This window comes from Prionailurus bengalensis, chromosome D1, assembly GCF_016509475.1.
Source record: "Prionailurus bengalensis isolate Pbe53 chromosome D1, Fcat_Pben_1.1_paternal_pri, whole genome shotgun sequence".
Taxonomy (NCBI): Eukaryota; Metazoa; Chordata; class Mammalia; order Carnivora; family Felidae; genus Prionailurus; species Prionailurus bengalensis.
Window position 1 is genome coordinate 104554039 of NC_057346.1, and position 14209 is coordinate 104568247.

The 14209-nt window shown below is 45.3% G+C and overlaps 1 protein-coding gene across 1 annotated transcript in view; it reads right to left on the minus strand.

The window, feature by feature from the left end:
• Window positions 1-4842: 4842 nt before the first annotated feature.
• Window positions 4843-14209, minus strand: part of PATL1 (PAT1 homolog 1, processing body mRNA decay factor) — a 32506-nt gene continuing 23139 nt past the window's right edge. The window contains exons 15-19 of the mRNA XM_043581217.1: window positions 13597-13756; window positions 9057-9212; window positions 7036-7127; window positions 6787-6936; window positions 4843-6472 (exon numbers count right to left, since the gene is read on the minus strand). Of these exons, the coding sequence (XP_043437152.1) occupies window positions 6451-6472; window positions 6787-6936; window positions 7036-7127; window positions 9057-9212; window positions 13597-13756 (580 nt within the window). The 3' untranslated portion in view covers window positions 4843-6450. The remainder of the gene's footprint in view (window positions 6473-6786; window positions 6937-7035; window positions 7128-9056; window positions 9213-13596; window positions 13757-14209) is intronic.

The following is a 14209-nucleotide window of genomic DNA, read 5'->3' on the forward strand; positions in this document are numbered from 1 at the left end:
GTTTCCCAAAGGTCACAACGTTAATATATTTAAGACAGAGTTCGGCAAAGAAGAAAAGTGTCCGTTGCCTTCAGCTCCCTGCTTTGACTTCTCACACAGTGGACTTCACCGCCCTCCAGACGCAGATGTTAGATGGCATCCAGTTCTCTGTATCAAATTCAGAAAGTCATGTCTTGGCCTTTCTAATGATGGACAGGACAATTTCAGTGCAAGCCAGCTGGCTGACACTTAGATGAAAGCAGATCCTTTTTTTAATTTTATTTTTATTTATTTTGAGAGATAGAGAGCAAGTGGGGGAGGTGCAGAGAGAGAGGAAAAGATAGAATTCCAAGCAGGCTCTGAGTTGTCAGCATAGAGCCTGATGCGGGGCTCAAACTCATGAACCATGAGAGCATGCATGACCAGAGCCAAAGTCAACTGAGCCACCCTGGTGCTCCGAAAGATCTTTCTGGAGATGGAGCTGGGATCCTTCTTGATCCAGGTTAGTTTGGAAACAAATGCACTTTAGTGTAAATCTGGAAGCTTCCTGGGAAATAGAGCTTGGATTTATCAAAACTGGTTCTTGGATCCCACAATTGGCAAACCATCTTAATTACCGAGCTATGTTAATACCTGACCACATTTTTCAGGGTAACTACCCTGCTCTCACGTGACTTTTTCAGACCCCTCGCGCATTCATCTGCTACAAAGTCAAATGCTTTGTCTCTAAAGTCAAGCACAAGTAGATCAGACGCTTTTGCCCTCTGTAACTTATTTTCTCACTAGAAATAGAAAGCTACTACTATTTTTAGTTTAGAGAATCATCGCCCTTTTGGTTATAATAGCAATACATGCTCAATGAAGACAATTTGGAAAATATGGAAAAAGGAACAATTATTCCCACCCCCCAATGCCCCACAGTCCTCCCCTTAAAGGTCACCATTGCTAATTTGTCACCTTTGATGGCATTGTTTTTCCTACTTTTTCCCTCCATAGAGATTGTCACATACATACATATACAGAACCTATTTTATGGTTAACATTTGTATTCTTAGTATTGTCCCATGTTAATTAACTAAACTCTCCCAAAGCAATTTTTCCTTAGAAATATTTCTCCTAAGAATATAAGCAATGTGTTTTCTCTATGGAAATTTGGAAAATACTGAAAAGCAAAAATAAATTTCCCGTATTCCCACCACCTAAGAAAAAAATTTTTAATGCTTATTTTTGAGAGAGAGAGAGAGAGAGAGAGAGAGACAGAGCGTGAGTGGGGGAGGGGCAGAGAGCGAGGGAGACAGAATCTGAAGGAGGCTTCAGGCTCTGAGCTGTCAGCACAGAGCCCAATGCGGGGCTCAAACCCATGAACCGCGAGATCATGACCTGAGCCAAAGTCAGACACTTAACCTACTGAGTCACCCAGGCGCCCCTGTATTCTCACCACCTAGAGACAGACACCAGTAACCTTTCAGAACATACCCTCCCCTCCCGTTATCTTTTTTTCATTATATTTACAGTTCCTTTAAAAAATAATTTGATTTGGGGGGCCAGGGTGGCCCAGTCAGTTGAGCATCTGACTCTTGGTTTGGGCTCAGTTCATGATCCCAGGGTGATGAGTTCAAGTCCCAAGTTGGGCTCTAAGCTAAGTGTGGAGCCTGCTTAAGATTCTCACTCTCTCTCCCTCTGCCCTTCCCCTGCTTGCATGGTCTCTCTGAAATAATAAAAAAAATCTTTAAAAAAAAGAACTGGGTTTTGGGATGAGCACTGGGTGTTGTATGGAAACCAACTTGACAATAAATTTCATATATTGAAAAAATAAAAAATAATAAATAATAAAAAGAATTGGGGAGGGGTGCCTGTGTGGCCCAGTCAGTTAAGCCTGGGTGGCTCAATTGGTTGAGTGTCTGACTTCGGTTCAGGTCATGATCTTATGGTTCATGGGTTCGAGCCCTGCATCAGGCTTTGTGCTGACAGCTCAGAGCCTGGAGCCTGCTTCAGATTCTGTGTCTCCCTCTCTGTTTGCCCCTTCCCCACTCACATGCTGTCTCTCTCAAAAGTAAATATTAAAAAAAAAAAAGAGCTACCTGGGTGGCTCGATTGGTCGAGTGTCTGACTTCAGCTCAGGTGATGATCTCACAGCTCATGAGTTCAAGCCCCACATCAGGCTCAATGCTGTCAGTGGAGTCTGCTGGAGATCCTCTGTCCCCCTCTCTCTCTGCCCTTCCTCGCTCATGCTCTCTCTCAAAAATAACAATAAAAAAATGAATTAAAAATTGCGTTCAAAGCATATATATTTTGTTTCCCCATATCTTTCCGTGATTAAATATTCTGCTTTTCTAATTGTCTGCGACACATGGATGATTATTTACTTAACCATCATTGTGAGACTGGATGTTTAGGTTATTTCTAATTTTTTTATTATAAATAATGCATTAGTATCATTCCTTTGGAATCTTTCCTTAGATTTCTAGAGCCCAGTGAATTAGTCAGAGGCTATGAATACTTCTGAAGCTCTTCACATTGCCAAAGCACTTCTAGAAATGTAGTTTAGCCTACCAGTATGGGTGGCTGCCTCAAATTCTCACTAGCATTATTTTTAAAGATTTTGCTACCTTGATAGGTAAAAAAGTATTTTGTTATCTCTCTATGACAAGTGGAGGTGAACTTAATATTACTTGCATTTTCTTTTGTAAAATTTATTTTTTAAATTTTTATTTTTCAGAGAGAGACAGAGCGTGGGTAGGGGAGGGGCAGAGAGAGAGGGAGGCAGGGAATCCGAAGCAGGCTCCAGGCTCTGAGCTGTCCGCACAGAGCCCGACTGCGGGCCTTGAACTCATGAACCATGAGATCATGACCTGAGCTGAAGTCAGACGCTTTACTGACTGGGCCACCCACATGTCCCTTCTTTTGTAAAAATTATTGTTCACAAGTGTGTGATCTATTACTTAACATGTTTTGTTTACTTTTGAGAGAGTGCAAGCAGGGGAGGGACAGAGAGGGGGGAACAGAAGATCTGAAGTGGGCTCTGTGCTGACAAGCTGACAGCAGCAAGCCGGGCGTGGGGCTCGAACTCACCAACCGCAAGATCATGACCTGAGTTAAGGTCCATCGCTCAATCGACTGAGTCACCCAGGTGTTCCCAGGGTCTTCTTTTCCTTACAGGATTACATGCACCGATGTCAGCTTTTAGCTCTGTACCCCATTGTCGTAAATTATTTCAGTGCATCATGTAATCTGATTATTGTTGACATACATTAACACGGAGGTTAAGACCTGCTTTTACTGGTTACTCGAGTCTTAAAAATGACTTTCTAAGCACCTAGAACAATCTCTCTCACATACACTACGACTTAAAAGTCAGGAGTTACTGTAAACTATTGTTCCATTCATAAAGTAGGAGCACATTTCTTAAACTCAGTCTTTCTCCCAAGAAATGCCATGTATTTTCTGGAGAAGAGCCCGCATCTCTGACTGGGGACTGTAATCTGGAGAGGAACAGGCAGCATACAAGCCTGAGCTCCTTTCTTGGCTTTTCCACTAACTGCGGGGGCTCGGAGGCAAGTGCCTGCCACCTGGGAGCTTCAGCTGTGGGCACGTGGGCCACAAGCTCCCTCAAGCCTCCCTTCCTACATTCTGGGTTGTCTTCTGGAACGCGAGGGTGCCCAGCCTGTAACACTGCGGCACCATCAGATGAGGCCTCGACGTTCTCTTCGGAAGATGGGAGAGGAGGTGCTCCCGGGAAGACAGCCTTAGTAGGTCCTGGCAGCCAGAACATCCCGAGTCCCCTGCTCCGCGGCACACAGGCGACATCGGCTCAGGCAAGCTCGTTCCCCTCGAGGAGCCTGTCTTGTCTGCTGGTCAGGAAGCATTTTCATGCAAGTAGGTGCCCAACGAAGTTAAAGATCTCCCTCTTTATCCTTTAAAATTGTTATCCTTTTAAATGTCTTTCTTGTTTGCTTAGGTCTTCCCCCCAAACGAAAGGTCTCTAGTTATTGCCGAACCAGGCAGCTAAGCACAGCATAGAGACCAAGAGAAAAATCATTTGCCCGGGAAGACGTGTGCAGCCGTCCAGACGGTGGTGGTGTTTTCAGCCTGGCGCCGCACGCACGCACGCGCAGGCCGCCTCCCTGCAGGTCCTCGAGCCTCGGCCTGGTTCTCCGACCGCCCCTGGAGCTCCACGTGCTTTTGCTACCAGTTCTCACACGAACACAACGGGGACTGGGACGATTCTGCTCTTGGTTTGGGCCAGAAATCGCTTGATCCTGAAAGTTTTGTGAGAAGATACGGTGAGGGAGAGTCTAGCGCTCACACCACGAGGAGGGGAGAGAGGGGTGACAGTGGAGTCTCTCATCCGGGGCATGTTAGGGTAAAAAGAACACCCGAGCCTGAAGTCATTAACACAGATTTACTACAAAGAATCGTCGACTCTTCTCCGTCTCTGCTGAGCAGGCGAACTGTGCGATGTAAGAGCTAACGGCCGCGGCAGCTTTAGGCCAAACTTGGCTACACGGAGCCTCCGGAAGTCACAGGATGCAGACGGGCTGGTGTGCCTGCTGGTGTGCCTACTACAGCGCAGAACCTTGGCTTGTAGTGAATGGGTGCGCGGGGGAGGACTCAAAGCACCTAGGTTTTTCAAGATAAGTTACCACGTAAACATAAGCTCTTTGCTCTGTGTCCCTTACAACATTTAACAGGGAAAATCCTCACCGGTCCCCAACACCGAGAGCTTTGCCAGTCCATCTCAATGGGCCGGAGACACAGGTGAAATCGTACAAATTCAGACAAGAAGTAACACGAAGCAGAAATGCAGGCACACGGTTTTTCAAGTATACAATTTGTTTTTATTTACAATACCCTATAAAAATGTAAATTTAGAAACTTTAATTTTTATTAATTAGAACCAAACAAAAAAGAGAAAGCACAGAAAGGAAGAAATAATAGTCAAGTATTCACTTGATCAGTTGTGAGGGGAAGGGAGGAGAGGCGCATGGTGGAAACAGTCAGTAGGTGAGGGCAGAAGGAAGCTAGGTCATGTCACCGCGGAGCAGCTGGTGGGGCCGGGGCTACGGAACGGGGACAGACAGATGGAGAGTGAGGACAGCCGGTTACAACGGAGGGCTTTCTGGTTGTACAATACATGTATGTGCAAAATGTTGATTCTCTTTAAATATCATAACCTGTTCCCTCACTAACATTTGAAAAGGTGAGAAGAGCAAAAAGCGTATCAGGACAGTCATGAGAAACAGGCTCTGATTTAACTGCCTTGAGGGCTGAGATCACTCGGGATCAAACCCCTCATCCTGTGTGGCTGCTGCGCGGGACAGGGACAGGTGCAAAGGACCGCGGGGGGCTGTCCCTGCCGGGACGCAGAGCCAGGCCCCTGGCTGCCTGAGAGCGGGGGCCTGGAGGTGAAGGGGGAAGGACAGCAGGTGTGTCCGTGGCGTGGAGGAGCCCGCAGAGCAAAGCAAGCCGAACTCCGCTTCCGTGGCTACCGCTGGAGGTGGCTACCCCCGACACCAAATCAGAATGGGGACGAGGGAAGTAAAAGCATGGCTTACTGAAATTGTCTCAGGAAGACAGAGCGAGTGTGCAAACGCTACGCTGCGGAAGCAGGCTCTCGTCCGGTTCATCGGGGGCAACCCTGCAGGTCGTAGAGGGGACAGGCCCCGGGGCGCTGCCGTTGTAGCCGGAAAAGGGCTTAACCGTGTACGTTTTCACTGAGGTGGACAGACACCGAGGAAGTACAGCGGGGACGAGAGACAGGACTTCTCAGCCTAGAGCTGGGTGTCAGCCAATTAAGAGTTCTGATTTTATTAACGTGCTGCATACCCTGCGTTTATATTAAAACAAGTAGAACCCACCAAATTAATTACAGGATGGACCTAGAAACAGATTAAAAATACATCAGCTGGTTTGTTTTTAGAGGAGGGACGTGTCAACTACGTATTTCTCAATCTAAAACTTTCTTTACGGATCCTCTGGAGACCACACGAACGCGTGCAGAGGGGGCGTGCGCACATGTATGTATATATTGGTTTCTACTTAATTGGTTCTCCTATAGTCGTATTAATATGGGGCAACGAAAGAAGACTTTGATAGGATGAGGGAAGGAACCCTCTGGCAGGCTACAGTCTACTGTGACCTGGAGCGGTGGTGGTGGGACAAAGGGAGAGATTATATTTGTGTCTCTAGGGCAAAGAAAATGCACAATTGAGAAGACTTGAGGGACAGCAGGACATGCAGAATTGTAACACAGAAGGTAAGAAGAAACCAGAAGGGTCACCCAGCCAAATTTCACAGAGCAGTGGGGAAAAATACCTGGCATTCAGAGACGACCCCTGCCAACAGGAATCAGTCCCACAAGACGCTTTGGGGAATAAGCTACCTTCCCTCCCTCATTTAAAAACACTCCATTGTGATGGCGGCAGTGCAGGTGGCAGCCAAAAGGAGGTACAGGACACATTTGGAGATCTTTTATCGTATCCCCTGAACTAGCCTATGGGTATAAAGAAAGAGAAAAAGGAAACTTGTGTAAACGAGTTAAAACAGAAGGCAATCTTTTGCATCAAAGTCACACCCTTGTTAGAATTCTCGTTAACAGAACACCCACAACCTCTCTCTACCCTTAGTGAGCTCTGAGGGTGCTGCTGCTCCCGGTACGGGGCCCGGTCTCTGGCAGATGCTTAGAGATTTGATACGAGTCTCTACTGTCTTCCACTACATTCAGTCCTAGGCCCCTGACCTCCTCTCCTCGGGACTTCTAAAGTGCCAACTTTAGAAAGATGCAGAACTCTCCTGTTTCAAACTTACTGCAGCTTTGTTTCCAGCAAGTTCAGTTTCTGTCGGTCAACATAGCGAGAAAAGAGGGATACCAGGTTTGTCGGTATTGAGATTGGCTTGGCCAGAGCTGCTTGGGGAATCCGCAGAAGTTCTCGGGTCGCCATGAACATCACCTCTGTCCTGAAAGGTAACCCGGTGAGAACCGATAAGGACAGTATAAGAAAAAGAATAAAAGATTATTCTGAAAAGACTGAAAGGAGAAACCCAACCCCGACTGACCACTGGTTGTTCTGTGTGGATTCTGTAGCAGGCTCTGAACTCTGTAGGTCTTCCCCACGGCTCAGGATGACGAGGAGCAGTGACAGGCCAAACTACAAGAGGAGACAGAGGGACTCAAAATCAGCACCGCATCCGTCCTCCACCACCACCGAAGGGATCCCAGTGCTAGATGGGGAACGGCACCAGATCAAAAGGACCCCACCGCAGTGCTGCGAAATGGGGCAAACGTGAGACAACCGTGAACTGGGAGGCCGAGTCCTCCCGACTCTACTTCCGGCAGAGCAGCAACAGGCATGCTCCACGAGAGGGGAAGTCCCTCTCTGCTCGCCCACCCCACCGTGACAGGAGAAGCTAGTTTCCCTGCCACGGAAAATATGAAGTTAGATTTTCTCCTTTTCGCTACAATGGAAACATTAAAAAAGAAAATCAAAGACAAACTTGGATACAGAAAATTAAAGTTCACAGCAAACGTAAGGAAAAACACTACACAGATTACGAGATTTTGAACTAAGAAAAAAGATGTTACGACTGGTAACTGGTAACCGAAATGATCAGGATGTGAAGGGATTTCCTTAAATCTCTGTAAAAACTTTCCTTAACAAAGGATACACCTACTGGACATATAAAGGCTTAGACGAGATGTTAAAAACAGAAAAAGGATACACGATACATCCATGTTTCTAATCTAACAACGTGCTTTGAGGTTAAAGATTTGTTTCATTAGATTGGTTTTATCCGGTGGACGTGTGGTCTGAAGAGGCACAGAAGGAAATACAAATGGGGACGAGTGGTACAAAGTTAAATGTAGAAGTCATAGCTATACTGGATCTGAAGGGAATCCCACCTTTCTGAGTTTACCTCACAGAGGACAACCTTTGTGTCACCGTCAGGAAAACGACATTGGGCTACACATATAACCTCTTGTCTGACTTCGTGGTTTTCTATCGCCTTTATCAACTTTAAACTCATAGACTGAATAACGTGGAAGGCCTATAAGGTATCCCTCCAGAATCCCCATCTTCTGGCCCCCGAAGCACTGTCACCTCTCGGCCCCGGATGTACCGCCCTCAGTCACTCTTTGGCGGGTTTTCAGGTGCAAGGGAGATAGAGGCCTTGATACTACTTTCTCTCTCTGCCAGCACACATGCCCACTGTGGAAAGGCATGCCACTGAAGGTCACAGCGGTGTACTCATCTGAGTAACAGGACAGCCCTGGAATCGACCTCGTCACTTCCACTTCCAGGTCAGGAAATGGGTTCGGCAAAGCAAAATCATCTGTTTGGTGTCACAAGCCTAGAAAATGGCAGGCAAGGAATGGAAACCTGCTGAGAGCTCACGTCTTCTCATCTGTTATGCTTCCTTTGCACGTCTCTGGATCGTCAAACTGATGTAAATGAAACATGAAATGGGATGTCTTCTACTATTTAGTCTCACGACCGAGAGTGTGGATTACTGACCCAGTACGTTCTCGTCCCCATGTGAGAACTCTGATTTTATCTGAGGTCACACCGCTGTGAACTGAGAGATGTTTTCCAGGCTTCTCTGCAGTGACGTGTGGCAGGTGAGTTGAACCTGGCCACTGAGGTTAAGCTGCTGGTTAGAACTCCTGGAACAGGTCCAGACAAGGCAGACAGACGGCAGATATCCACCGTTTGGCCCCTCTGCACGCACCTCTCTTCCTGATGCAAAGTGGAGCCTTGAATTCAACAACCGGCACAGAGCCTGAGGGTCACCAGCACGGCAGCCAGTGCTAAGGCTGCAGAGAAGGCAAACCAAAGGAGCCTGTGTCCCTGAGGGCAACGTGGACACCACACGAAAGCTGTTCCACGTGAGATACAGAAAACCCTATTTTGCTGAAACCTTCGTCCTTCCTAGCCTCTGTCACCAGGAGCTCAATGTAACTTCCGACTGAAAGAAGCCTTTCTTTTACAAGTTGCCACAGCTACAGCAGCCACTATTTGTATCTACAACTCAAATCTAGAAGGCTGGCAAAGTTCAGGGACACAGGAGGGCAAGGGCACCTTGTTCTGGAGCACAGCAGCGAGGTGAGGGTTAGAGGGCGCTGGCGCGGCTGCGCTCTGAGGTAGGTTCATTAGCTGTTGCAGAAGGCTGGTGACAGTCACTGATGGAAGGTGATAGAGCAGGAGGGAGAAGGGACTCAGTAAGCATGGCAGCACCTACAGAAAACAGAGAAAAGCATTACATCCTGGCCACTGGGGTGTCAGTGGGCGCGGACCGGATGGGGGTGCTCAGCTGTGCGCTCAAACGGCCTCAGGCAAGTTGTAACAAAAAAGGGTTGACGAGTCTAGCAGGTACTGCTGGGTCTTAACAATGGATTCGGAGGTGTCTACTGAGAACTTTTTAAAACTCAATTTGCGCAGGAAACAGGACTTGTGTGAACCAAGGGTGTAAAATCACTTCTCAAAGAGCAAGATTCATGAGAAGACATCAGTGTTTTAATTCACTCCACAAATACTGACTGAAATGCCTACGGTGTGTCTGGCCGCGTGGGTTAAAATGAAATGGTAAACAGGACAGACCTTCAGGGAGCTAAGGCTCAGTGGGGAGTCACAAGTATATGGGCACTTTCATTATACCCTGAGAAGCACTGGGAGACAGGGAGATCCCGAGTCCTCAGAACTACCCAGAAGTACTTTCAGACTTCACTGGATCTTGTTTGATCTTTATAAAAGCTCAGTGAGGAAATGGAGAAATGATAATCCAATTTTCACAGATTAGACAAGCTAAATGAAAAGGGCCTTGGTATGAGAAAAAAAAAGGGGGGGGGGGGGCTCGGTGTTCACAGTGACATAGCTAACAGAGACAACCAGAATCCAAGGCCGTTGAGTCGTTCCCTCCGTTCCGCCCCAAGGCCCAGACTGGAAGGTGAAAATACAGTGCTACCAATAAAACTAGGTTCTAACACAGGTAAGGAAATCAAGGGTGCTCCCAGCACTCAGTGTCCACGGTATAAAAAACGATGGCTGGTGTTACTTCAGACGGCATTCAAGGGTGGCGTTCAAGAGTAGACTATCTGTGGGGTGCCTGGGTGGCTCAGTTGGTTGAGCATCTGACTTCAGCCCAGGTCACAATTTCACTGTCCGTGAGTTCGAGCCCCGCATTGGGCTCTGTGCTGACAGCTCAGAGCCTGGAGCCTGCTTCGGATTCTGTGTCTCCCTCTCGCTCTGCCCCTCCCCCACTCACACTCTGTCTCAAAAATAAATAAAAATATTAAAAAAAAAAAGTAGACAATTTGTGATCTACTAGTCTAAATAAACACAGCTTTAACAACAAAAGCAGCTTTAATCATACATAAAAGTGAACAAATGTATGATGATGTCTGTGTACCCATCACCCAGTTTCAACAATAAATCATCAGCATCCTGCCAGTCTATGTTTCTCCTAAATCATTTCATCCGTGAATACTCTACTTTGGATCTCTAACAAGACCTCTTGCTGTATTACGGCACCTAACAAAATTAAATCTCCTCCAAATTCAAATTTCTTCACTTGTCTCAAAAATGTCTTTTAGCAGTTGACTTATTCTAATCATGATTCCAACAAGACCCACACATTGCATCTGGCTGGTAAGGCTTTTAAAATCTGTGAACGGGGGGCACCTTGGTGGCTCAGGAGGGTCTGACTATTGATTCTGGCTCAGATCATGATCTCATGGGCTCGAGTTTGAGCCCTCAATCGGGCTCTGTGGTCCCTCCATTGCTTGTGTTCTCAAAAGAAGGAAAGGGAAAGGAAAGGGAAAGAAAAGGAAAAGAAAAGAAAAAAGAAAAATCTGTGAATAGGTCCTTTGCCCACTGCCCGTCTTGTCTTGTTATTTAGTTGTTGAAGACACTGAGTTATCTGTCCCATAGTTTGGATTTGGCTACTTGTATCTCTGTGAGGTCACTTAACAGCTTCTACTAGCCTCTGTCTTTCCCGTAAAAACCAATGGTTAGAATCAGAGGTTTGATTAAATCAGGTTTAAGTTCCCTGGAGGGGGGTGGGAAGACGAGGGCAAGAAAACTTGTGTGCCTTCTTCTGCATCATGTTAAGAAGCACAGTGTGTGGGCCCCCCCCCCCCCCGCCCCTTAGTGATCAGATGTCTGCTCCTGCCCCAACCACTGTAAAGTTTCCCATCCACCTGTTATCTAATGCCTTTTGCACCAGTAGGCACTGCTGTCCAGACTGACTGGCTATGTTGTTAGGGGTTGTAAAGCGGTGATCTTCTAATTTCATCCTTTCTTTTGCATTTATTAGCTGAAATTCTTCTATGAAGAACCTTCTGTTATCAACTTTCTGGTTACTGTGATACTTGGTTGTGATGGAAAGGCAAGATAAAGGTTTGATTCTCTTTCAAAGTTTACCCATTCTCAGAATAATGAGTTCTGGATGGCCTAGCAATCTCTGAAGGTGATTAATATATTTTTTGGTATCATTATGAACTCATTGAATGAAAAATCTTTAATATATTTCAATCCATTGCCGTACTTTTTCTTTCTGATGCAAATTATCCCATTTTTGGCCAACAGGAGCCCCTTCGGTTTGGTTTGTGCAATTTTACATGGGACCCCAGTAATCTTTTAGCTTCCTTACTTTCTGGCATGAGATATTCCAGGATTACCTTGTATATTTTGTGCTGCGGACCTGCTAGTTATTACTTCAAGAAATGGTATTTGGAAAAGTGGCCTAGGACTCTAGTGCATATAGGTAAAAACTCCACCTCTGCAGTTAACCAAGTTTTCCTGCTCAGCAGGTACCTCCACTCAAGCAAGCATCTTTGAATTCCTAGCTCCCAGCACCTAGCTCTAGGTGCCGTATTTCTGGGACCCAAAATAGTGCCTGGTTCACAAAGACGTTCAATATTTACTGAATGAATAAAGCTCTCCCAAACTTGTCTCCACTAATGAGTTACTCTAAGATTGAGTGCCCGCCTCACAGCCTAGAACAATCTATAAGCTGTCAAGGGAGCTGTTGCTTTAGTCTTGCTTTTTCGAAGATAAACCTCAACTCCTTAAACTTCACTCCATTTTTCCTTCCTGAAATCCTTAAAAAATGTGTCTGTCTCATCCCACTTCACTGTTCTTGATGAAGGCTCCACTTGGCATTACTTTCTTCTATAGGTGCTACAACTTCACAAGGAATTTTTCAACTCAGAAGGAGTTATTATTATTACTTCAGGAGAAGTAATGTTCAACTCTTTCATGCCATACCACTTACAGGGTATCCTGGCATCATGTTTTCTGTGGACCAACACCAGATTGTTCTTAATCAACTCACAGTCTATTGTAACAGGCTCACTCTCATAAATTCTAACATTCTGAACCTCACACTTGGTAATGATTTCCCTTTATGCTGCCTTTATCAATTTCTTGCTCTGAACTTAAGACTATTCTAAATATTGTTAATCTTTTGAGTGTTACGACAAGAACAAGAAAGAGCAACTCTTTCTTACCAACAGTTAGCTTCTAAACTTCAAAATCATGTTTCAAATTCCAGACTAGTTTAAATTTTTAATGTTCGTTCATTTTTTGAGGAGAGAGACAGTGCGAGCGGGGGGAGGGGCAGAGAGAGAAGGAGACAATCTGAAGCAGGGTCCAGGCTCTGAGCCATCAGTACAGAGCCTGACACAGGGCTTGAACCCATGAACCGCGAGATCATGACCTGAGCTGAAGTGGGATGCTTAACCGACTGAGCCACCCAAGTGCTGCAAATTCCAGCCTAGTTTAGATCGTGACAATTATTAGTTATAAGCACTGGCTTGATTCCTGTGGGATACCATTCAACTAAGGCTACAGGCGAACGTTCAGTCTTGATAACAGCCAATGAGTGATGCTTTATATCTAGCAAAGTAACCAAGACCGTAAGTGCAAATTTTCATGAGCACCAGATTTACCTGGGGACTCTCGTTATAGATACAAAAGCCCTGATCTTTCTTCTGTAAATTCTGGTTCAGCATGTTTGGAGTAGAGCTAAATTATCTGCTTCCTAAGAAATTCTGATACGCAACACAGTTTTGCAACTGCATCAAATAAAATGGGATTTTTTTTTCAATATATAAAATTTATTGTCAAATTGGTTTCCATACAACACCCAGTGCTCATCCCAAAAGGTGCCCTCCTCAATACCCATCACCCACCCTCCCCACCCTCCCACCCTCCCACCCCCCCATCAACCCTCAGTTTGTTCTCAGTTTTTAACAGTCTCTTATGCTTTGGCTCTCTCCCACTCTAACCTCTTTTTTTTTTTTTTCCTTCCCCTCCCCCATGGGTTTCTGTTAAGTTTCTCAGGATCCACATAAGAGTGAAACCATATGGTATCTGTCTTTCTCTGTATGGCTTATAAAATGGGATTTTTTGCTTTCCTCAGTTTAGGAACTTACTCTGTTGGGAGGAAAAAAATGGGATCAAGAATATAGGCCTGGAGTAAAGTTTTGCTTTAAATAATCAAATCCTACTGCCAAAGGTTAGACAAAACTACAGAAAAGGGGAGAGGAGAGGAGAAGCAATTTGGATTCTAGAGCTCTTATCAACCAAAGGAAAGAAGTCCCACATGGGGGATCATCACCTCATCTTGGGCATCCTTCTTGATAAGGAAAGGGAGATTCCTGGCTGTTGTCATGAGAATGTCAGCTGCTTGCTCTGTGGAGAGGAAAGGAAGAATACGGGCAACCATTCTCTTCCCTTTTCGGATACACATGATCTGTACAAAGTGGTCATCACTTGGCCTGCAGGGGAAGGAAATGCTAACTTAGGTCAGCAAGAACAGTGCAAGACGCCCTTCTTCTCCGCTTACATGTTACTGAACAAATACACTGTACTCATTTTTACCCTAAAATGACCTGTGCCACAAAACAGAACTACTTCTCCAACTCTCAACCAAATAATAAAAAGTAATTTTTCAAGTTTCACAAGCATAGAAAATCATCACTACACAAATGTATGTTAAAAAGACGCGGTCGAACTACAGGCATTAATTTCCTTTATGTTTATGTAACTTTACAAACAACATGATAATACAGCAAAATCTGAAAACCTACGTAAGCAAAAAGGATATAAAAGCATTCATTTCAGAGTTAATTTTATTAGTACTGTTATCATTTTTTAAGAACCTTTTTGCTGTATGTTTTTTCATTAAAAAATGACTCCATAGAATTCATATGACTTTGTTACTTTTTTCA